The sequence below is a fragment of the Conger conger genome, chromosome 16 (genome assembly GCF_963514075.1).
Source record: "Conger conger chromosome 16, fConCon1.1, whole genome shotgun sequence".
NCBI classification, from domain to species: domain Eukaryota; kingdom Metazoa; phylum Chordata; class Actinopteri; order Anguilliformes; family Congridae; genus Conger; species Conger conger.
The window spans coordinates 8,741,706-8,763,348 of NC_083775.1; the positions used below are offsets into that span (position 1 = coordinate 8,741,706).

The window sequence follows — 21,643 nt, forward strand, 5'->3', positions numbered from 1 at the left end:
GATTATTCTTGGGTTATTCACTCCTGCGGTGTTCCGTGGTCTACCAGGTTGCTATTGCTGAGCGTGTTCATGTTTTTTTTTTGTTTTTTTTTAACTGTGTACAAAATTCATAATTTTGACAGACCCAATGCTTTGGCTATGTCTCTGATCTACGTAAACTAATCCTTTCAGCCTATTGATCTTCTTAACTAGCATTGTCACTCATTTGGTCCTTGTAAATGGTAAATGTTGGCATTTATATAGCACCTTTATCCAAAGCGCTGTACAATTGATGCTTCTCATTCACCCATTTATACACACACACACACACACACACACACACCAAAGGCGATTAGCTACTATGCAAAGGCATGCCGCGCATCAGGAGCATTTAGGGGTTAGGTGTCTTGCTCAGGGACACTTCGACACACCCAGGGTGGGAATCGAACTGTCATCCCTCAGACTGCCATTGGTATGTGAGTGTGAATGGAGTATTTCTGTGCACAGTGGGTTATTATATTCCACCCCTACAGGAGACATGAGAACAGTCTGTCTGCCTGTCATTATCGCGACTCCGTCTGAACACTGTCCAAAGCACTTGGTCACGTTTAATCCGTTTTACCCCATGAAAGCATGACACTGATTACAAAGAAATGCGTTGCCAAAAAATGCATATAATTTATTATGTCTTGATGTTTTGTGACCGAAGCGTTTAATAAGTTCCTGTCTTCTCAAGACCCACCCCGGCCCCTTCCTGAGGCCCCCTCGTTGAGTGGCTGCTGCATGTCACTCATAAAGCCGTCTATGTCAGTGCTTTGGTGCCCTCGATATATTGTACCTCTCCCAGCCGGATAAGGAAAAAAAAAGCTCACTATCGGTACAATAAGCTGCTGTTACTAGTGCGTATTTGGCTTACACATTAAACCAGAAACTCACCAGACATCTTTGTCCGGTCACATGCTGTAATTCCTCATCTTAAGACCAGTAATGCATTAAACGTTAATATCAGGAACTAACGTTCATCAAATATTTGACGAGGGTTGCACAAGCACTGATGAGATTAATTCTGTTCATAAAAGCACACAAAGAAGAATTGGCCTAAAAAGGCATTTACTGTCCTCTTACGATAAAAAAAAATCCAGAGCATTATACGCTTAAAGCCCAACTTTATATTTTTAGATAGACAATCACCTGACAAGTTCTAATACTGCTTTAATATTTATTCAGTTGGCAGCTGCATTCCTCTGTGTGTATCGTAATGTTTTCATATTTCTTGTCAAAGAACAGATTGGCGTACTTCCACAAAATCTTTACTTACTACAGTGAATACATGTTTCCCAGCTGTAACTTCCAAAATGGTGATTCTTTAGCTAGTAAGAAGCTAGTAAGTTTGGGCTTTGCATTACATTAATTTAACAGGTGCTCCCATCCAGAATGACTTGGCTAAAGTTATGCTGATGGAACACAGGAGTGCATCCACCAGAGTAGACATGGGCGATACAACGATTTTATGATATCCACAGAACAGTCTTGGGCACGAAAAACATTTCTCACAGATATTTTGTTTATTAAATATGATATACTGATATGCATCGTGCTCTAACATCAGAAAGAATCACGATCTTATTTTTTTTAGCTGCATTGCCGACCTCCGATCCTGAGTCTTAATGTCAGACCTGACTCAACATTCCTGCACCAGCTAGTGTAAGTGCATCATCAATAAAGCTTTATCTTACAGCAAATTTACACTCTCCCTCTCTTCCCCACTCTCCCTCCCTCCATGTCCTCCTCTCCCTTCTCAGCGGAAGATGGCGGGGGTTAACGGCGACCGGAAGGGGAAGAGAGATGATAACGGGATGGGGACGGCCATCGACTTCGTCCTGTCCAACGCCAAGCTGGTGCTGGGGGTTGGAGGGGCCGCCATGCTTGGCATCGCCACACTGGCAGTCAAACGAGTGAGTCCTAGCCCTCACCCCTATAACCTATAACCCCTTCATTCCTGTCAAACTCTGAAATATAACCCCTTCATTCCAGTCAAACTCTGAAATATAACCCCTTCATTCCAGTCAAACTCTGAGATATAACCCCTTCATTCCAGTCAAACTCTGAAATATAACACCTTCATTCCAGTCAAACTCTGAGATATAACCCCTTCATTCCAGTCAAACTCTGAAATATAACCCCTTCATTCCAGTCAAACTCTGAAATATAACCCTTCATTCCAGTCAAACTCTGAAATATAACCCCTTCATTCCAGTCAAACTCTGAAATATAACCCCTTCATTCCGGTCAAACTCTGAAATATAAACCCTTCATTCCAGTCAAACTCTGAGATATAACCCCTTCATTCCAGTCAAACTCTGAGATATAACCCCTTCATTCCAGTCAAACTCTGAGATATAACCCCTTCATTCCAGTCAAACTCTGAAATATAAAACCCTTCATTCCAGTCAAACTCTGAAATATAACCCCTTCATTCCAGTCAAACTCTGAGATATAAAACCCTTCATTCCAGTCAAACTGAAATATAACCCCTTCATTCCAGTCAAACTCTGAAATATAAAACCCTTCATTCCAGTCAAACTCTGAGATATAACCCCTTCATTCCAGTCAAACTCTGAAATATAACCCCTTCATTCCAGTCAAACTCTGAAATATAAAACCCTTCATTCCAGTCAAACTGAAATATAACCCCTTCATTCCGGTCAAACTCTGAAATATAACCCCTTCATTCCGGTCAAACTCTGAAATATAAACCCTTCATTCCGGTCAAACTCTGAAATATAAAACCCTTCATTCCGGTCAAACTCTGAAATATAACCGCTTCATTCCAGTCAAACTCTGAAATATAACCCCTTCGTTCCAGTCATACGAGTGAGTCCTAGCAGCTCTTAAATATAACCCCTTCTTTAGCTTCACCAGCTGAGTTTGGATCCAACACGGCAAAGAGGAGGCAGGCTGTTCCGTTTTCAAATTGGGTCTGAGAAGGAGGCTGTGTTTATGTGTGACTTTATCCTTTATCACAGCAGTTTTTAGGGCCATATTCAGGGTTGTAATCACAGCAGTTTTACCCCTTAAATCTCATGGCCTGATGGAGAGAAATCAACTGTCTCACAGATGCTTTACAGATAAATGGACGGAAAATTCAGCAAAAATACTGGCCCCAACGTCCAAAAAAAGCAGGTAAAAAAAAAAAAGCAAGCGGTGAGGTAAAATATTTGCTGGCTCAAATAAAAAACATTCGTTATCATGTAATCGGTGATCTATCTCCGCCAATCGGGACGAACCTTGTGTTCTGCGGACTCATTTCTCAGATGTACGATCGGACCGTAAGCGCTCCCACTAGCCCCACCCACAAGATGGAGCCCGGTGGAAAACGGAGCTGGGAGGAACCTAATTGGCTGGGGTCGTCGCCGCGGCTACTGAACCACGACATGAAGTCTACAGTGAGCCGGTCTCTGCAGACACTACCTACTTCCTCCAACGCCTTTGAACCAGGTAAACCGCCCGTCAACGGCCACTTTCTGCATATGCTTTTTATTTATCCCCGCGGGGTAGTGTGTGCTCTGCATTTCAGCCATCCTCGTTACTTAGGGGCAGTGGGCAGCCACAGTGCCGTGTCCGGGGAGCGATGTGGGGGTTAAGGGCCTCAAGGGCCCAAACACCAGTCCCAGGCATGTACCTCTGCCAATTCACTTCAGGCTGCCCCTAGCAGGTCAATGTGTTGGCGGTGGTTAATGTGGCGGTAGGCCTGTGTAGTGCCTGCTGCACTGAGCTGTTACTGGTGGCTTTTAACCCACTTCCCCCAGTGCAAGCACTGTTATGTGCCTGGATGTGTGTGTATGCGTGTGTTAGGGCTGCAGGATGTATCGAATCTTGGGTTTTTTGGGGGTTTAAAAAAATATATATACATGAAATTCGAAAAACCACCGCCGTGGTGAGTATCCGTGATCGTTTCTTTTTTTTCCCCTTTAGTCGTAATTGATGCGTTCGTAAACAACCACACGTCAGCGGCGTTGTGAAGCGCTTCCAGGAACATCGCTGCTGCCTGCTGGGTGTTGATAAGACGGCCAATCGGCAGCGCGATCACGCGACTCGTTCTGATGCTGCGGGGCCTCGCGGTCTGAGTTCAGAGTGGAGCAGGGAGCGAGCTTCAATTGCACAGCGCTTCGGATAGAGGCGCTATATAGATGCAGACATTTACTATTTGTAGTGTAATAATCCTCACAGGGATGTAGGACTGTGTAGTGAAATCAGGGCTACATAAAATGTTTTAAAATAAACGCTAAACGACAGTTTGGCGGTGGAGCTCTTGTATTGTTCCGTTGTGGTGCTTTTTTAAGCTACATCGCGACAACCTAGTGTGAATCCAGTGTTTTTGGTTTTGTCTCTTCCCTTTGGTTTGTGTAATTGTGGGTGTGAAGGAGTGCACTTACGCCTCTGTATACCTCACCTGTTACCAACTCAACCTTTAGGCCAGCGGAGGATGGGCATCCCTCTATCGCCGTGTTCCTCAACATTCGGGCAGTTTTTTCTTGCTACCGTTTGCGGGTTTTCCGCTAGGGGGTTTTCGTTTTTGAATTCGTCCACTATCTGTGGGCTCAGGGCTGGTATTTCCCTACTGTTCCTCTGGGTCTTTGACACTCCTCTGTGAACAGCGTTTTACAAATAATAATAATCCAGCTGAATTGACTCTTTCATATGGGCACGTTTATTTGCTCTGATATTGTTGTTCCAGGCACCGAGGAATGTAAATCGTCTGTGTGCTCAGGTTCTGAATGGCCACCATCGGCCGTTTCTGAACACTGTCTACAGCTTTAGTAGTTCATGTGACGGTTGAGCAATGTCGGCGAGTCCCTCAGTTGTCGAACAAAAAGGTGCAACAGTGAAAAGGTCAGCTTAAACAAACAACCAGTTGCAACACGAGTAGGATTGAAGCGACAGATAATTGAGGGGGGTTCTGCAGATGAGTGGGCGGTCCGTGTGTCCCCTGGCTGACCGCCTGTCATTGTGGGTGTTGCACAATGTTTGGGGGAAATACAGGCTATTTTGTCATTCACAGTTTTTAGAGCCGTTATCTAGTTTTGATTACGCAGTCTCACTTCCCTGTTAGGATTATAGTGTTAGCTGCCGCAACTGCATCCTACCCACAACCCCTTCCCCATAACAAGCAAATTATTAAAAGATAAAATAATAATAGGGTTAAGGGCCCAACAGTTGCACTGATCTTATTGTGGCTAAACTAGGGCTTGAACCACCAGCCTTCCAGGGCACTACATTACATTAATGGCATTTGGCAGACGCTCTTATCCAGAGCGACGTGTGCAAAGTTCATACCTATAACCAGGGATAAGTGCGCTGAAAGAATTTCAACTGCTAACTTTACCACGAAGATAAGGACTAGGGCCACGGCCACTAGACTATATTACATTAGATTCTATTACATATCATTTGGCTTATGTTTGTATCCAAAGCGACTTACAGTTGATTAGACTAAGCAGGAGACAATCCTCCCCTGGAGCAATGCAGGGTTAAGGGCCTTGCTCAAGGGCCCGACGGCTGTGCGGATCTTATTGTGGCTACACCGGGGTTTGACCCAGGCATGTACCTCAGCCATTTCACTACAGGCTGCCCCTAGCAGGTCAGTGTGTTGGCGGTGGTTAATGTGGCGGTAGTCCTGTGTAGCGCCTGCACAGGGGGCGACATGGCTCAGGCAGTAAGAGCAGTCGTCTGGCAGTCGGAGGGTTGCCGGTTCGATCCCCCGCCCGGGCTGTGTCGAAGTGTCCCTGAGCAAGACACCTAACCCCCAAATGCTCCTGACGAGCTGTTCGGTGCCTTGCATGGCAGCCAATCGCCGTCGGTGTGTGAGTGTGTGTATGAATGGGTGAATGGAGAAGCATCAATTGTACAGCGCTTTGGATAAATGACAACCATTAGACCATTTAGCACCTGGCTACAGACTAAAGGCTGCTCCCGTTGTGTTCTCCCTCTCCTCACGCGTCCCACCCCAGACCGCGGGCGGAGGGTCCCGCGGCGGGGGGCCGGGGCGGGGCCGGGGGACCTCCACCGGGCGCGGCTGCGCCTCTCCCTGCAGGAGCGGCTGTGGTCCTTTTACCGCCAGCGCGTGCTGATCCCCGCGGAGGAGCAGGCCGCCGCCCGCCGGGCCGCCCTGGACATCTGCGCCGAGCTCCGCACCTTCCTGCGCGCCAAGCTGCCCGACATGCCCCTCAGGGAGATGTACCTGAGCGGGAGCCTCTACGACGACCTGCAGGTACCGGCCGGGAGCGGGCTGGGGCGGACAGGGGCGGGGCAGGGGCAGGGGCAGGACAGGACAGGACAGGACAGGACGGGGTCAGGACAGGACAGGGCAGGGGCGGAGCAGGGGCGGGGCAGGACAGGGGCAGGGCAGGACAGGACAGGATGGGGTCAGGACAGGACAGGGCAGGGGCGGGGCAGGGGCAGGGGCAGGGGTGGGACAAGGGCAGGGGAGGGGCAGGACAGGACAGGACAGGACGGGGTCAGGACAGGACAGGGCAGGGGCGGAGCAGGGGCGGGGCAGGACAGGGGCAGGCAGGACAGGACAGGATGGGGTCAGGACAGGACAAGACAGGACAGGACGGGGTCAGGACAGGACAGGACGGGGGCAGGGGCAGGGGCGGGGCAGGAAGGGGGCGGGGGCAGGTCAGGACGGGGGCAGGCAGGGTATTGGGTTTATGGTTTCCTGTGCTTCTGTTCCTGTTCCATGTTTCAGAGGGAAATTCCACGGTCACAGATGTTGCAAGTGTCAGATTTATCTGATGAAGTTGTACACAGCTACATGACAAATAACCATGTTAATCTCTTATGTAGCTCTGTTGGACTTTTCCCTGCATTTGTAATGTCAGTTACCATGGTTTCCCTTGTGAAATGTCTTCAGTAGAAGCTCTTATTCACCATAAAATTAGCTCTTAACATAGCTAACATTTTTTATACAAGATCCTTGCTCCTAAGTTTAAAGGTTTCATACCCCAGTACATCCCAGTTAGTAGTATCTTTTTTTCCCAGTTAAGACAGATTTTTCTGCAGCTCATGCTCCTAAAATTGGAACAAATGCAAATGTGCAGCTTTCTTATACCTGCACTGTGGAAGTGATTGAGTACACCTGCCTAATCTGAGAGGCCAACTGTCTGATTACTTTTGGTCTGTATGAACACGGATGTAATTCCACCACTGATCACCCAACATGGATGTAAAGGCCCTCAAACTGAAGGTGCCAGTCTGCACCTTTAACTTCATATCCATAACGTCGTATCCATTTCAGCTCCAATGCGCCGGAGCCAAAAGAACGGAAATTGTACCGCTGTTGTCCGCATACGTCCGGACTGCGCTGTAGGGGTGGGTTGTGGCGTGTCAGGCGCCCGGGCGTGTGGTTCTGACCCGCCCCCACCTCTGTTCCAGGTGGTGACGGCGGACCACGCCCAGCTGATCGTTCCCCTGGTGCTGGAGAAGAACCTGTGGTCGCCCGTCCCGGGGGAGGACACCATCATGAACGTGCCGGGCTTCTGGCTGGTGCGGCGGGAGAACCTGGAGTACTTCCCCCGGGGGAGCAGCTACTGGGACCGCTGCCTGGTGGGGGGCTACCTCTCCCCGAAGAGCGTGCTGGAGGTCTTCCGCAAGCTGGTGGCCGGCTCCATCAACTGGCCGGCCATCGGCAGCGTGCTGGACTACGTGATCCGGCCGGCGGTGCCGGCGGAGTCGCTGGCGCTGGAGGTGCAGTACGAGCGGGAGCGCCGGCTGGTGGTGGACGTGCTCCCGCTGCTGGCGCTGGACGACGGCCTGTCGCTGGCGGCCAGGCCCCACCGCCGCGCGGAGCGGCACGAGAACCTGTGGCGGCAGAGCTTCCGCGCGGCCGAGACCGCCCGGCTGCGCGCGCTGGACCAGGAGGACGGCGGCTGCCGCTGCCAGTGCCTGAAGGTGCTGAAGGCCGTGTGCAAGCTCACGCCCGCCCTGTCCCGCCTCGGCGCCGGGCAGCTCACCAGCGCCCTGCTGCCGCTCGCCGAGGGCCCGGGGGACTGGGGCCAGGGCGCGCTGGCCGAGCGCTTCCTGGAGCTGCTGCGCGCGCTGGTGGGACACCTGGAGGCCGGGAGGCTGCCCTGCGCCCTCTGCCCCAGGGTGGACCTGTTCTGCGAGCTCACCCCGCAGGAGGTGGACGAGCTGGGCTACACGCTGTACTGCGCCCTGTCCGACCCCGAGGGCCTCCTGCGGACCGCGTGACCCCCCCCCCACCCACCCCCCAAACCCGCTCGGCTGGCTTCAGGGTCTTTAGGAACACGGGAAGGTCTCTCCAGCACTCCCTCAGAGGAGAGGTCTTGTACATTTCTCACTGTGAGGGAGAATTTCCCACGATGCCTCTGCCAACAGATACATTTCATATTTCTGTTCGCGTTTTTTAAGGTTTTTGTTTTTGTATTTATGCTCCAGCTTGTGTGTTATGAGTGTGCGGGTTTTCACCCCATGATTCCATCTCAATGGCTGTAACTCTGCCGGCCTTTTTTTCCCCTTTCAAACCCAAAGCATTTGACAGCACTCGAGCGAGAACAGGGCACAGGAGACCTGAGGACAGAGAACAGGTGACATCCAGTCAGAAAGAAACGCTTTGTGGGTTGGGTTCAATGGGCTGTTGTAACCACAGCTCCTGAAAACGGTGTCTCAGTTCACTTGTGGTCAGACGGCCAGTGTGATGCAGCCCATGTGTGAAGGTCACTTCCTGTTTCTGAGATGAAAGTGTATTAGTGGGGATTTCCACCGGCTGCCTGAACACACTTTTGCTTCCTTGGTGTCTGAGCTGCTGAAAATAAGTAATAATTTAAAAAATATATCATTCCCCAATAGAACCTAAAACATTTATTGGGCCGTTTTGTTCACTTTAAAGCATATTGGTCCCATCTGGATGGATGGAGACTTTGTTGACGGGGCTAATCCTGGAGTTACAATGGTGATTGTGTTACGCGAGGCATGAGATTAGCTGTAAGCCAAGGGATCACGAACAGCAGGAAGCCCTGTGAATGATGGGTATATTTTAATTTTGATCTCAAAACTGAACAGTAGAGCTGCAAGTCACGCCCCATTATTTTGCCGATAGATACCATTTCTACAGGGAAAGTGTGTGTGTGTGTGTGTGTGTGTGTGCGCACAGGTGGAGTAGTTTGACATTTCTGGTCAAATTACCAAAAAAATTGCATGGATCAATAGGTAAACGCATTGTCACATAAGGAAAATGTGTTTTAAAAAAAAGGTTATGCATTTTTTTAAATAAAAAAAACCCGAGCTACTTCCACTACAACGAAAAGGTTATTTGCAACTTCACACGTACAAAAGATCAAAGTTAAGATCTTGGTAGATAAAAATCTTTGGCGAGGTAGGGGCAGACCTCTAAAAAGTGACTAATAACAGAAATGTTCTGTGTGGTTTCTTGCGAGGTTTTTCCGATGTCAACCCTCAACCCTTGCCATTTTGACACTTCGCAGTGCGTTTCCTGAGGTGTCACGATGCAGGAAGCTGACTGTGGGCTCTTTAGCAACGCTATTTCTGAAATGCGGCCAGCAACCGTTGTCAATGGCAACAGGCGACCTGCGAAGGGACCCGGGAACAGTGGATGAGCGGCGTTTGAATTTGTCCGTACTTTAAACTGTAGCACGTTTTTCCTGTCTTCTGTTTCGCACTGCCCACATGGAGCTCTGTGTCCAGTCCTGGATTTAAAAAAAACAATTAAAAATGGGAAGATTTCTCTTGACTACTGCATTGATGCAACCCCTGGGATAAAAATAAAACAATGGATTTATACCACATCACACCTCAGCCTGAAGCCATCTCTCATCTTTCACCCAAATGTAGTATTGAAAAGATTTTAATTTATTTTTAATGAACATAGTCTCAGTTACAGGAGGGGGGGGGGGCAGCAACCTATGTTTAATAAATGTATGTGTAATAATGTATGGAAACAAGTATTTTTTTATTTATTGTGTGGGTATAACCAAAATGAGGGTGCAAGAGAGACAAGGAGAGTACTTGTTCGCTACACAACAATGCCACGTTTTGTTTACATAAACAGTGATCCACTGTGGTACGGACACTGGAAAAAATGTGTGGACTTTAAAAAATCCTCTCTGGAAAGTCTCGATCCGAGATGGGAGTCGTTACGGCCCCGCCCTTTCTGCTCGTCTCTCCCCCCACCCCGGTCCTGGTCCTTCCGCCATTCCTGCGTAGCGTGAAATGCAGGGCTTGTGTCTGCAGTGGACGGCGGTCTAGCGACCTGGGCCCTTGCACGGTTTTAAAATGTTTTTGTGCTGCTGTTCAGGGAAATACGGGCCGCTCGCCCGGCGCTTTCATGGCGAAGGTTATGATGCCGGCGATTCGCTGCCCGCCCAGGCGACTGAAATGCTGCTGAGGTTCACTTCATTCGTCTCTGAATCACGGCTTGAATGAATGTTCCAATGAATCTTTCTTTTTTTTCTTCTTGAAATATGAGCTTTGTATGTCATTTTTGTCCTGTCTTCAAATTTTGAGGGTGCGGGGCTGTTTGTGACAGTTGGATTGTCAGGGAGGGTGGGGGGCTGTTTGTGACAGTTGGATTGTCAGGCAGGGTGGGGGGCTGTTTGTGACAGTTGGATTGTCAGGGAGGGTGGGGGGGGCTGTTTGTGACAGTTGGGAGTGTCAGGGAGTGTGTGTGAGGGGTGAGTAGTCACTGTTTGGTTTGGATGGTTGTAGCAGAGAGCTGCTTATCTGATGCCTGACACAACCCAGCTTCAGCCAGGGCCTTATGGGTCAAGAACGCACACTGGGGGTGCGACCCTTTTAGCCGGAAACTGCACACTACTCCACTCCACGACCGCCCTCCTCCACGCCGTGCCCCTGAAACCCATCTCTGTGGACTCTCTGGACCCTCCACCGTCCCACACAAAAGGGCTTCAACTCCACAATCTGTTGTGTTGAGCCTACCTGTCCCCAGAACAGGCCCTTTGAAGAGAAACGTGCCGGGTGCTCTGGAATCTTCTGGAATCGTGACTTTTACAGGGCTGCCGTAAAAAGCCACGCTCGATAACGGATTGAGCCACGGGCTTCTTGGTCGTCTCTTCCAAGCATAAATGTGTGGTTGGGAAATTTGGTTCCGTTTTCTAGAAAGTAAGTTTGTGTCACCAGAAGGTCAGTCATAGTGCTCTTACTCTTACTCTGACAATTTTTTTGGCCAGTGCTTCATAAATTGCCTTAGTATTTCATATCATTATCTGATGGAAAGATTTCAATCGGGTCGTGTCCGTCAGTAAAATGAGGCCAGTCTAGTTTGTGTGGTAATTGTCAAAATTATGTTCCTATTGTCCTGTTGAAACCGTTGCAAGTTAAAGGTTTGTGCTGCTAGCCCACCAAAAACGTATCTTTTTTTTTTTTTTTGCTGAACATTAGGTCAGACTGGCTATCACAAACTGTATGCATCCATTATTTGGCATCTCAAATGTAATCTATAGCAGGAGTGTGTTCCTGAAGAATCTGGGTGTGAAATCTGAAACGTCCTACTCCGGTCGTGTCCGGCGTGGCTGCAGGCAGACTATGGAAACGCATGTTACATGAACAACTCTGTTCATTATACCAGTGTGCTGCTGTTGCAATAAATTTCTGTTGGAGAGTTGACTTGTCCCCATACTTTTCCCACTTCATAAAATGATCACACAATGCCTTCAAAAATACAGGCCAACGTTTCCGCAATTTTAATCAAAACGTAATTTTATTTAATAATTTTTCCCATTTAATCCTGATCTAAATAAGTGGGACATATACAAACATTGAACAAATTGTAGTTTAAAGATGGATAACTTTTCTGTTGATGTCCAAGTTCACAAAATAAATTAATTTACAGGGATTAATTTGCGTACACATTTAACATTTCAATTACAGCATCTCTTCCACATCTTTCTCCTCTTCCTCCCACAAACCTAATTTAACTGGTCACCCACAGTTTAATATTGATCCGTTCACCGCAGTGTAAAATTGATCGACAGCCAAAGAGCTTTTTTTTTTCCCTGACTGTATAATATTGCTCAACCGCAGCTTTGCCAACGCTTCCCCCAAAATCAAGAGCCACAGGACGTCAGTCAGTCAACACTTCCCCAAAACCTCTCATGACAGTGCAAGTGTCCTTTCACTGTGATGGGGTCAACGGTTTCAACTTCACAACAGTCGGCTCATCCTTTAAAAACCAGCGCTAGCTTTATTGATCTTCACAAAAGCAAAATAAAACAAAACGAAGAAATCCATTATGAAATAAATTGCATAGATTAATCTGGTATTTAATTTCCCAAATCATCCTGTGGCATTTCATAGCGCTGATGGTAGCAAGCCGCAACACAAGCAACCGAAAAGCGGAATGGATTCCGAGAGGAGCGGAACAATCCTGGCTCTTCCCTTTTTGGGTAGTCTTTGTACCCCTCACTTCCTCCTCCTCCTCCTCTCCTCCTCCTCCTCTCCCTTTCCCCCTCCTCTCCCCTGCTCCCCCCTCCTCCTCTCCTCTGCTCCCCCCCTCCTCCTCCTCCTCTCCTCTTCCTTTCCCCCTCCTCTCCCCCGCTCCCCCCTCCTCTCCTCCTCTCCTCTCCCCTTCCTTTCCCCCTCCTCTCCCCTGCTCCCCCCTCCTCCTCCTCCTCCTCCTCCTCCTCCTCTCCTCTTCCTTTCCCCTTCCTTTCCCCCTCCTCTCCCCTGCTCCCCCCTCCTCTCCTCCTCTCCTCTTCCTTTCCCCCTCCTCTCCCCCTCTCCCCCTCTCCTCCTCAGTGGCAGTACCCCCCCCCCCCTCTCTATTTGGCGGGGGCGAAGCCCAGGCGGTCGGCGTCCCGGTCGAACACGCTGTAGTAGCGCCCGATGAACACGTCTCCCAGGATCCACAGGGGCCCGGCCGGAGGCGGGATGTCCATGGCCATGAAGCCGGACAGGCAGATGGACACTCCCAGCTGGGATTCCTGCGGTCACGAGAGGCCGGAGATCACATTAGGGGCCCCCACAGTGGACACCATTGTTACCCTGTCCTGCTGTGACCGGGTCTTAATGGGGCCGAGTGATTATGACTCGTGCCATTTGGGAGGGGGCTGGCTCACCTTCAGGATGTAGTCCTCCCCGGTCAGGTTGAACTGCTTCCCCCCCAGAGTGAGAGAAATGACGGGGAGAGACGGGATCTTCTTGCAGTCGATCAAATACTAGAAAACGCAGAAGAGAAACCAATCACAATGCACACAATGGCAGACACGCATGGGGAGACTCATCTATGGCAGACACACCAACCGCTGCATGCTCATTGGTTAGTGAGGCCCTCCGGTGAATGTTCATTGGTTAGTGAGGTCCTAGTGTGCATGTCTATTGGTTATTGGCTCTCCAGGCTCCACTCCTCACCTCCCCCATCAGCAGAGGCAAGGCCCCGATGGCTTTCTGCAGCGCTCTGACTTCGTCTACGGGCCCTGTGATCATGGAGGTTCCCGTGTCGACAATCGCCTGGCAACCACCCTTGCAGAGGGCCAGCTGATTCCCAACAGATACCCTGGCAGGGCAGATTAATGGCCAGTGAAACCGCCAGCACAGATGGACGCACCCATACACACACACGCGTGCGCGCACACACGTGCAGACATGCACACACACACGCGCAGGCACACACGCGCTGACATAAACACGCGCGCAGACACATGCGCGCAAGCAGGCACACACGCAGAGACATACATTCGCGCAGACATGCACACGCAGACACGCACACTCGCGCAGACACACACACATTTGCGCAGACATGCACACTCGCACAGACACGCACACACATTCGCGCAGACATGCACACACACACACTCGCGCAGACACACACACACTCGCGCATACACGCACACTCGCGCAGACATGCGCGCACACATTCGCGCAGACATGCGCACACTCGTGCAGGCACTCACACTTGCGCAGACACACACACACGTGTAAACACACAGCAGTCGGGCAGACACACGCGCAGACACACACGCGCAGACAAACGCGCAGACACGCACGCCCACACACACACACACACACACACACACGTGTAGACACACGCACACACACACACACACCAGTCGGGCAGGCCCTCACCCGTCCATGGTGATCTGCCAGTAGGCCTTGCGAGAGACCTTGACGTAGTGCAGCGGCCCCTCGTAGTGCTGCGCATCGGCTCCTCCCAGCACCAGCTCGCCACCCACGGCCGCCTTCGGGTCCCTGAGAACAAGCACACGGACTCCCCTCAACTCAAAACCAGGGGCACTGGCAGTACGGAAGGTAATCGTGGACGATAACGTTTCTAAATGGAAATCATCTCGGCTGTGGTTTCAAACAGAGCCTGCAATGTCGCCTGGTTGAACGGTTCACCAACACCATCGTGGTGACCATCATGACCATTTGGGAGGATTTTTATTTATTTTAAAGCAGAGGGGGGATGACATTCAAAACACTCCCAATTCCACCGGAGATTAAAACGTTTCTTACGCGGGAACGGGGAAACGTACCCGAAATATTCGGTCACACTTCGAATGTGAGCCGCGGTCACAGAGAGGCTCGTAGCGGCGGACAGAATGATTCACACCAGACACAGGAAGACGGACGCAGCGTTAACGTTTCATCGTCAGAGTGCCACACATTCACGGCATGCCTCGGGAGTCGTCGCGGTTAAAATCCGAGCGCGCGCTGACAGTTTAATCGCCTCCGGGGCACCCGCGACATTTAGACCGCGGCTCCTCACAGACGCACCTGCTCATGTAGAAGGAGAAGATGTTCTGAGGCAGAAGCTTGGCGGCCATGGCGGTGTCGAACACGGGCCTGACGCCGGCGACCGAGATGGAGGGGTACCCCATCCCCAGCACCCCGTCGAAACGCGCCACTGCGAACACCAGGCCCGGCTGGGTCACGGCCTCGGCGAACTGCTGGCCTGGCACCACCAGCCCGGCCAACTGGGGAGAGGGAGACATTTTAACACTAACACTGTGCAGCCTGGATGGGGTGAGGGGAGACATTTTAACACCGTCACTGACACTGTGCAGCCTGGATGGGGTGAGGGGAGACATTTTAACACTAACACTGCAGTCTGGATGGGGTGAGGGGGAGAGACATTTTAACACTAACACTGCAGTCTGGATGGGGTGAGGGGAGAGACATGTTAACACTAACACTGTGCAGCCTGGATGGGGTGAGGGGAGACATTTTAACACCGTCACTAACACTGTGCAGCCTGGATGGGGTGAGGGGAGACATTTTAACACCGTCACTAACACTGTGCAGCCTGGATGGGGTCAGGTCTGAGCCATATCCTTCATTATAAAACAACCTGGTATTTAAAAAAAAAAAAAAAAAAAACATGAAATGCAATGTAGGATATTGTGCATCAAAATATTTTTATAACGAGTACATTTCATGAAAAACGTGAAATACTGCATTTTATTTATTTATTTTTTTAAGCCAGGAATGGAATGTTCCGTAAGCCAAAGGCACAGGAGGCGACGGGTGAACTGCACGATGGGACCGCCGCGTAACCCCGACTGACGCAGACACTCACGGAGACGGTGTCCTGGCTGATGTAGCCGGACATGCTTCCCCTTCCGTATTGGATGGAGAACTTCGTCCCGTTGGCCACGTAGGAGCTGGACTTCCCGGAGTTGTAGCGATGGTGGAGCCCTAGAGGTGGGTAGAGGGGTAACATCACGCCTGCTGCTCTCTCCTGAGGCTGCTGCCTGGGGCTAAGTAAGTAGTGGCTAAGGTACATGACTGGGACCCCGCAAGGTCGGCGGTTCGATACCCGGTGTCGCCACAATAAGATCCGCACAGCCGTTGGGCCCTTGAGCAAGGCCCTTAACCCTGCATTGCTCCGGGGGAGGATTGTCTCCTGCTTAGTCAACTAATCAACTGTATGTCGCTCTGGCTAAATGCCAATAATGTAATGCAGTGTAATGAGGCTAGTCGCGTGGGACAGCAGTGCTCCCATGATGACAGATTTGCTATTTTTGCCCCCATTGATGTCCTACAACCACAGTAGGATGCATGTGTTGCCATGGGCTAGTACATCAAAATGAAGCAAACTTTTTGCATTTGAGTTTTTCCAGTTTCTTCTCAACGCTTCACCATATGGTAGCTGCAGCGTTCCTCGGTTCGGTTTTGTGTGTGTGTGTGTGTGTGTGTGTGTGTCTGTTCCAGATTCCTTTCACATACCAACTTCGACATTGGTGTCCACATCCATATTTGACATTTATTCATTTCCATTTCTACGTTGTTCATATATATATATACAGGCTTCTGCAGTGAAGTCTTACACTTCATTTAACAGTTTAGTATGAACTGCAAATTGTAACAATTACAATTAGTTGTTTAAAATATCAAATCTGTCCAGGAACTGAAATCTAGATTCAGTACATGACAATAGTATTTAGATACTTTGTGTAAAAAAAAAAGGCCAAAATATTTGTTTGCACGACTGGAACACACACAGTAATGTAGCCCAGACTCACAGCAGGCAATGTCCCAGAAGGAGCAGTGGATGGAGGGCACCCAGAGATTGGAGGAGCCTGTATCAAACAGCACGGAGAACTCCTGTGGAGGGGTGCCGATGCTGATCACCCCGTAATACTGGGCCTGGCGAAAGGGGGAGCCACAATAATCAATACAAGTAACAGCAAAAAGTGACCAAGGCTTAGTGGTACAGCTACTGCTGCAATTTCTCCCCGTCCCGCCAGTGGCCCAGACTTACGTCCATGAAGTTGGTCAGCCTCTCCACCGGGACAGTCTTGCTGGGGTCGGTGGCGAGGTTGTGTTCAGCATGCGCCCTGGACAGAAGCTGATCCACCGTCATTCCATTGTCACACAGCTGACGACGCAGAGTCCGCGTTTTCTTCAGTGGGATTCTACAGAAGCAGATTCCGTTACAAATGGTAAATGGTAAATTTATGTGGCAGGAATTTATAGGGGGTTAGGTGTCTTAGCATTTGAGGGTTAGGTGTCTTGCTCAGGGACACTTCGACACAGCCCGGGCGGGGGATCGAACCGGAACCCTCCGACTGCCAGACGACTGCTCTTACTGCCTGAGCCATGTCGCCCCGTTATAAATGAATACACAACATCAGGAGTGCCACCTCGACCGTTGGACGATTTACTCAACTGGCCGTTACACCCAGTTGTTCACTTCCCGTTTGAATAAAATAAAATAATTTCGATTAAAAAACGGAACTAACGGAGTTTCTCCCCTTATGGTCGTGATACAACATGCATAGTTTTTTACCGACATTCTTGCTAACATGGCTTGTATTTATGAACCTGAAATGATACAAGAGTTTACGAAGTAGAAAAATACTAGGCTACATCGGCACGTGCCCATTCGCTCCGCAGATACATGCACTTCAATTGTTTTGAATATTGACATAAAATTACTTGTACATGGCTATGCTTTAAAAAGTCCGTTTCAAAACTCGTGTAATGCTTCAAAAAATGCAAGCAGTCAACAACACTTACTACATTACAACTGAAATGAATAATGGATCAGACATTTAAAAGTTTTGCAACTTTTTACCTGATAACTGCGCCACTGTAAGCAATAAATAAAGAAATAGCGAGGAAATGCAATTTGTGAAGATTCATCGTTAAATTTATGGACACAAACTGGAGAGAAAAAAAGAAAATTTCGCTTTCGTATTCACAACCAAGATGAGGCTTCTTAAACAGAAATCGTCGCACTTTCTTCCCTACGCTTTAGTTATATCCGTATCTGCCTCTTCGTAAAACATTTTTCGGAAGTCCTCGGCTTTCTTCGCTCGGTTCCATCCTCATTGGCGAGGGCTACTAGAACAAGCATAATGATTGGCCGGTTAGATTTCAGATTACCCGCCCTGTCAATCAACAAGTAATCCGCTGATAGTATCATGGGTAGGTCACGAGGCTTTGACAGTCTGGGGCATCCATAATTTGCTTGCGCCGAGATAGGTTTGGGCATAATATTGTTAAATAAACATACTAAATATCGTTAAAGGTAGCGGCTTTTATGTAAACATGTTAACCGGCCCCACACTTGTGTCCGTAGAAATTGTTTTGCTGAAGCGTGATTAAATCCGAAAACGTTTTGCTACGTTTTGTCAGGGCTGAACGTAACCCTGAAATGGTCATCAGTTGAATGACTGTCCAAAGATAGGTTTATTAGGTAAATAGTTTAATTAACAAAAAACAGGTGACGTGTTTGTGGTTGTGGTATTTCTGAAATAAATTGTTTTGTTTTTTGGAAATAATATCTTGCAGTATAAACGGATATGGAATTAATTTGCATTGTGTGATATGCATACTTGTTTGAGCTTGCACACTGAAGGAACACGGAAATCGCGTCTGCAGCATAAGTTCTGGAACTGTGCTTCAAGGTTCTCTGCAAGTTCTCAAGCTGCGGTCTGTGGGAAGGGAAAGTCATCAAGGAAACAAGTCAAATACCAACCACTGTCAGCTTCTTTAATTCAGCACGTTGGGTACTGAAGTAAGTATATCAAGGGGTGGCAGTGAATAACGTGCAATAAGGCTTTGAGAAGTGGGCTTGTAGCTGATGTTCTCTGTTAGATTCCAAGGAGAGAATGTTTAGAGGAACGTATGTACTTTGTATGATAAAGAATGCAAGTTGTGCAAGTCACTCTGGAAAAAAGTAAACTGGAACTAAACCGCAATGATTAAATAATCCTTTGAGTTTTTTTTTATATTGACATACCTTGCAAGCTGCCAGCCATATATGTACAGTATATGTAGTGTATATATATTTTTTAAATTGATAACCGCAGGTCATAGAGTATGACAGATGTGCACTCTGCATCGGTAACTATAACCATACAGATCGATGCAGCTGGTGGCTTGACAAACGACATTAATAAAGTGCAAGATATATAGCAGCTCTGATCTGTACACAGCACGAATGCATGCTCTAATGCAGCTGTGATTACATTACATTAAAGGCATTTGGCAGACGCTCTTATCCAGAGCGACGTACAACAAAGTGCATACCCATAACCAGGGATAAGTGCGCTGAAAGACCCTAGAGGGAAGTACAATTTCAACTGCTACCTGTTCAACAAAGATAAGGACCAGGGCCTATTTGAATTTTCGTTAAAAAAAAATTTTTTTTAACAAACAAATAAACAAACAGACAACAAAGCAAAAGTGACAAACTTAACTAGCCAAACACTGCTTACCTAGCCAACTAAAAATACCGATACACAAAAAAGTAAATCACAGAAAGACAACAATTAAGGTTCACAGGGAGGTAGGGAGGGACGGGGAGAGGTGCTGCTTGAAGAGGTGCGTCTTCAGTTTGTGCTTGAAGGTGGGGAGAGATTCTACAGTTCTGACCTCAACGGGGAGTTCATTCCACCACCGTGGAGCCAGAACAGACAGTAGTCGTGTGATCTGTACACAGCACTAATGCAGCCATACATTTCTGATCTGTACACAGCACTAATACAGTACAGGCAACTGGTGGACCGCTTCGTGGCATGGTGTGGAAACAACCACCACCTCCTCCTCAATGTGTCTCAGAGACCTTGCACAAGAGAACAGTCTTCTTCAATGAAGGAGGGGAGATTTGTATTCGTATCACAAATGAAACATCAAAGTAAACTGAATAATTTGCTAATTTGAATGTATAAAATTGCAGAAAGAACATAAAGCATTTGAAAATCTGAATTAATTGACTTCGGTGCAATGGCATCAGCCACAATGTCAGTAGAGATGTGTGTGTAGATGTTAAACCAAATGTGATAAGCCATAATGGATAGTTAAGTTTGGTCACTTTTGCTTTGTTGTTTGTTTATTTGTTGAATGGGTAGCAATTGAAATTGTACTTCCCTCTAGGGTCTTTCAGCACACTTGTTATGGGTATGCACTTTGTTGTACGTCGCTCTGGATAAGAGTGTCTGCCAAATGCCAATAATGTGATGTAATGTAATGTAATGTCTAAGACTAGTTAGATGATTGTGGACTTTGGGAGGACCAGGACTGAGCCGAAGCCTATTTCCGTTGGGGGTGAGGAGGTGGAGAGGGTGGGCAGCTACAAATACCTGGGCGTCCACCTGGACAAGATTCTTCAGATCCTGATATGCAAGATGTTGCATATCTTTGAGCAGTCTGTGGTGGCAAGTGCAAGCCTCTTTGCAGCCACTTGTAGGGGCAGCAGCATCAGAGCCGGCGACTGTAAGAAACTGAACAAACTGATTAAGAGAGCTGGCTCTGTGCTTGGGGACTGCTCGGGAGCCCCTGGAGGTGGTTGTGGAGAGGAGGATGCTGAACAAACTGCTCAAAAGAATGGGCGACAGGGGGTGTCTCGGTGGCGCAGCCTGTAGAGCACTGACCGCATGGTCATTGCGAGCCGCGATGTCAACGGTTCTAATCCGACCGTCTGACAATTTGTCGCCTGTCTTTCCCTCTCTCTCGCCCCCATTCTTCCTGTCTCTATATACTGTCCAATAAAGCTGAAAAAGGCCTTAAAAAATATCTTTAAAAAAAAAAAAAAGAATGGGCGACACAGCACAGCCCCGACACGACCTACTGGCTGGACAACAGTGTTTTCAGTCAGAGGCTCCATCAGCTCTTCTGCAGTAAAGACTGTGACAGGAGGTCTTTCGTGCCCACCACAATAACCATGTACAATAACTCTCATGCATGCAGAGAGAGGAGACTCCCCCTCTCCTTCCCTCCCCTCCTATAAAGTTACTATTAGCTCACATTGCTAATGCACATTGCACACTGTGTGTGTATATAGGGGGCGACATGGCTCAGGCAGTAAGAGCAGTTGTCTGGCAGTCGGAGGGTTGCCGGTTTGATCCCCCGCCCAGGCTGTGTCCATGTGTCCCTGAGCAAGACACCTAACCCCCAAATGCTCCTGACGAGCTGGTCGGTGCCTTGCATGGCAGCCAATCGCTGTTGGTGTGTGAGTGTGTGTATGAATGGGTGAATGAGAAGCATCAATTGTACAGTGCTTTGGATAAAGGCGCTATATATGTGCCAACCATTTACATGTGTGTCCGCATAGCACATTTGCATTTTGTACTTGCAGTGTACAGGCATAGTAATAATAGTATTATGTCACAGTCACGAGACGAGACGGCTTGAAGAAGGCATGTCGCTCTCCTTCGGGCCACTGAGGGACGGGGTGTGGGCGATGTATCTAATACTAGCTCTAATTGGATCAGACGGGGTACAATTGGCTACCAAATTGGGAGAAAAAGGGAAAAATCTGAAATAAATATATTAAAAAATATAATAATAATAATAATAATAATAATAGTATTATATAATATAATATTCTCCACAGTAGATAGTTACTACAGCGCAAGAGCACTGTTGGAGTTGTGTAAAATATTTATATATTGTTTTTAAGTATGTATATATTTTTATCCGTTTTGTTTTCTACGTGCACACTGACACCTACCTCTTGTGTGTTTTTGATATAAGTTATGTTGTGTTACTGACAGGAATGCTACTGCTGCTGTAATGCCAGGATTTCCCTCGGGGGATAAATGAAATACTCTATCTATCTATCTATCTATCTATCTATCTATCTATCTATCTATCTATCTATTATCTATCTATCTAATGCAGTTCTGATCTGTCCACAGCACTAATGCAGCCATGCAGC

The 21,643-nt window shown here is 48.3% G+C and overlaps 3 protein-coding genes across 3 annotated transcripts in view; 1 reads left to right on the top strand and 2 right to left on the bottom strand.

Moving 5' to 3' along the window:
• Positions 1 to 21,643, bottom strand: part of LOC133114291 (large ribosomal subunit protein uL3) — a 294,631-nt gene that overhangs the window by 179,642 nt on the left and 93,346 nt on the right. The gene's annotated exons all lie outside the window — the stretch shown is intronic.
• Positions 1,788 to 9,816, top strand: mief1 (mitochondrial elongation factor 1). The gene is made up of 4 exons (XM_061223126.1): positions 1,788 to 1,934; positions 3,294 to 3,477; positions 5,991 to 6,250; positions 7,417 to 9,816. The coding sequence occupies exons 1-4, from the start codon at positions 1,788 to 1,790 to the stop codon at positions 8,230 to 8,232; spliced, it is 1,407 nt and encodes a 468-aa protein (XP_061079110.1). The 3' UTR covers positions 8,233 to 9,816.
• Positions 12,794 to 17,775, bottom strand: napsa (napsin A aspartic peptidase). The gene is made up of 9 exons (XM_061224808.1): positions 17,555 to 17,775; positions 16,739 to 16,892; positions 16,500 to 16,623; positions 15,554 to 15,672; positions 14,752 to 14,951; positions 14,101 to 14,223; positions 13,387 to 13,531; positions 13,095 to 13,193; positions 12,794 to 12,959 (listed from the first exon to the last, which is right to left on the bottom strand). Exons 1-9 carry the CDS (start codon positions 17,620 to 17,622, stop codon positions 12,798 to 12,800), a joined length of 1,194 nt encoding a protein of 397 aa, XP_061080792.1. The 5' UTR covers positions 17,623 to 17,775; the 3' UTR covers positions 12,794 to 12,797.

What these genes read in the sequence shown, in the direction of transcription:
- mief1 (XM_061223126.1), top strand. Translation starts at nt 1,788, where the DNA reads ATGGCGGGGGTTAACGGCGACCGGAAGGGGAAGAGAGATGATAACGGG. An exon ending in CTCCAACGCCTTTGAACCAG is followed by an intron (nt 3,478 to 5,990) that starts GTAAACCGCCCG and finishes GTCCCACCCCAG; the next exon opens with ACCGCGGGCGGAGGGTCCCG. An exon ending in GCCTCTACGACGACCTGCAG is followed by an intron (nt 6,251 to 7,416) that starts GTACCGGCCGGG and finishes CCTCTGTTCCAG; the next exon opens with GTGGTGACGGCGGACCACGC.
- napsa (XM_061224808.1), bottom strand. Translation starts at nt 17,622, where the DNA reads ATGAATCTTCACAAATTGCATTTCCTCGCTATTTCTTTATTTATTGCT. An exon ending in TTCTCCTTCTACATGAGCAG is followed by an intron (nt 14,224 to 14,751) that starts GTGCGTCTGTGA and finishes GCTTGTTCTCAG; the next exon opens with GGACCCGAAGGCGGCCGTGG. An exon ending in GGGAGGACTACATCCTGAAG is followed by an intron (nt 12,960 to 13,094) that starts GTGAGCCAGCCC and finishes TCGTGACCGCAG; the next exon opens with GAATCCCAGCTGGGAGTGTC.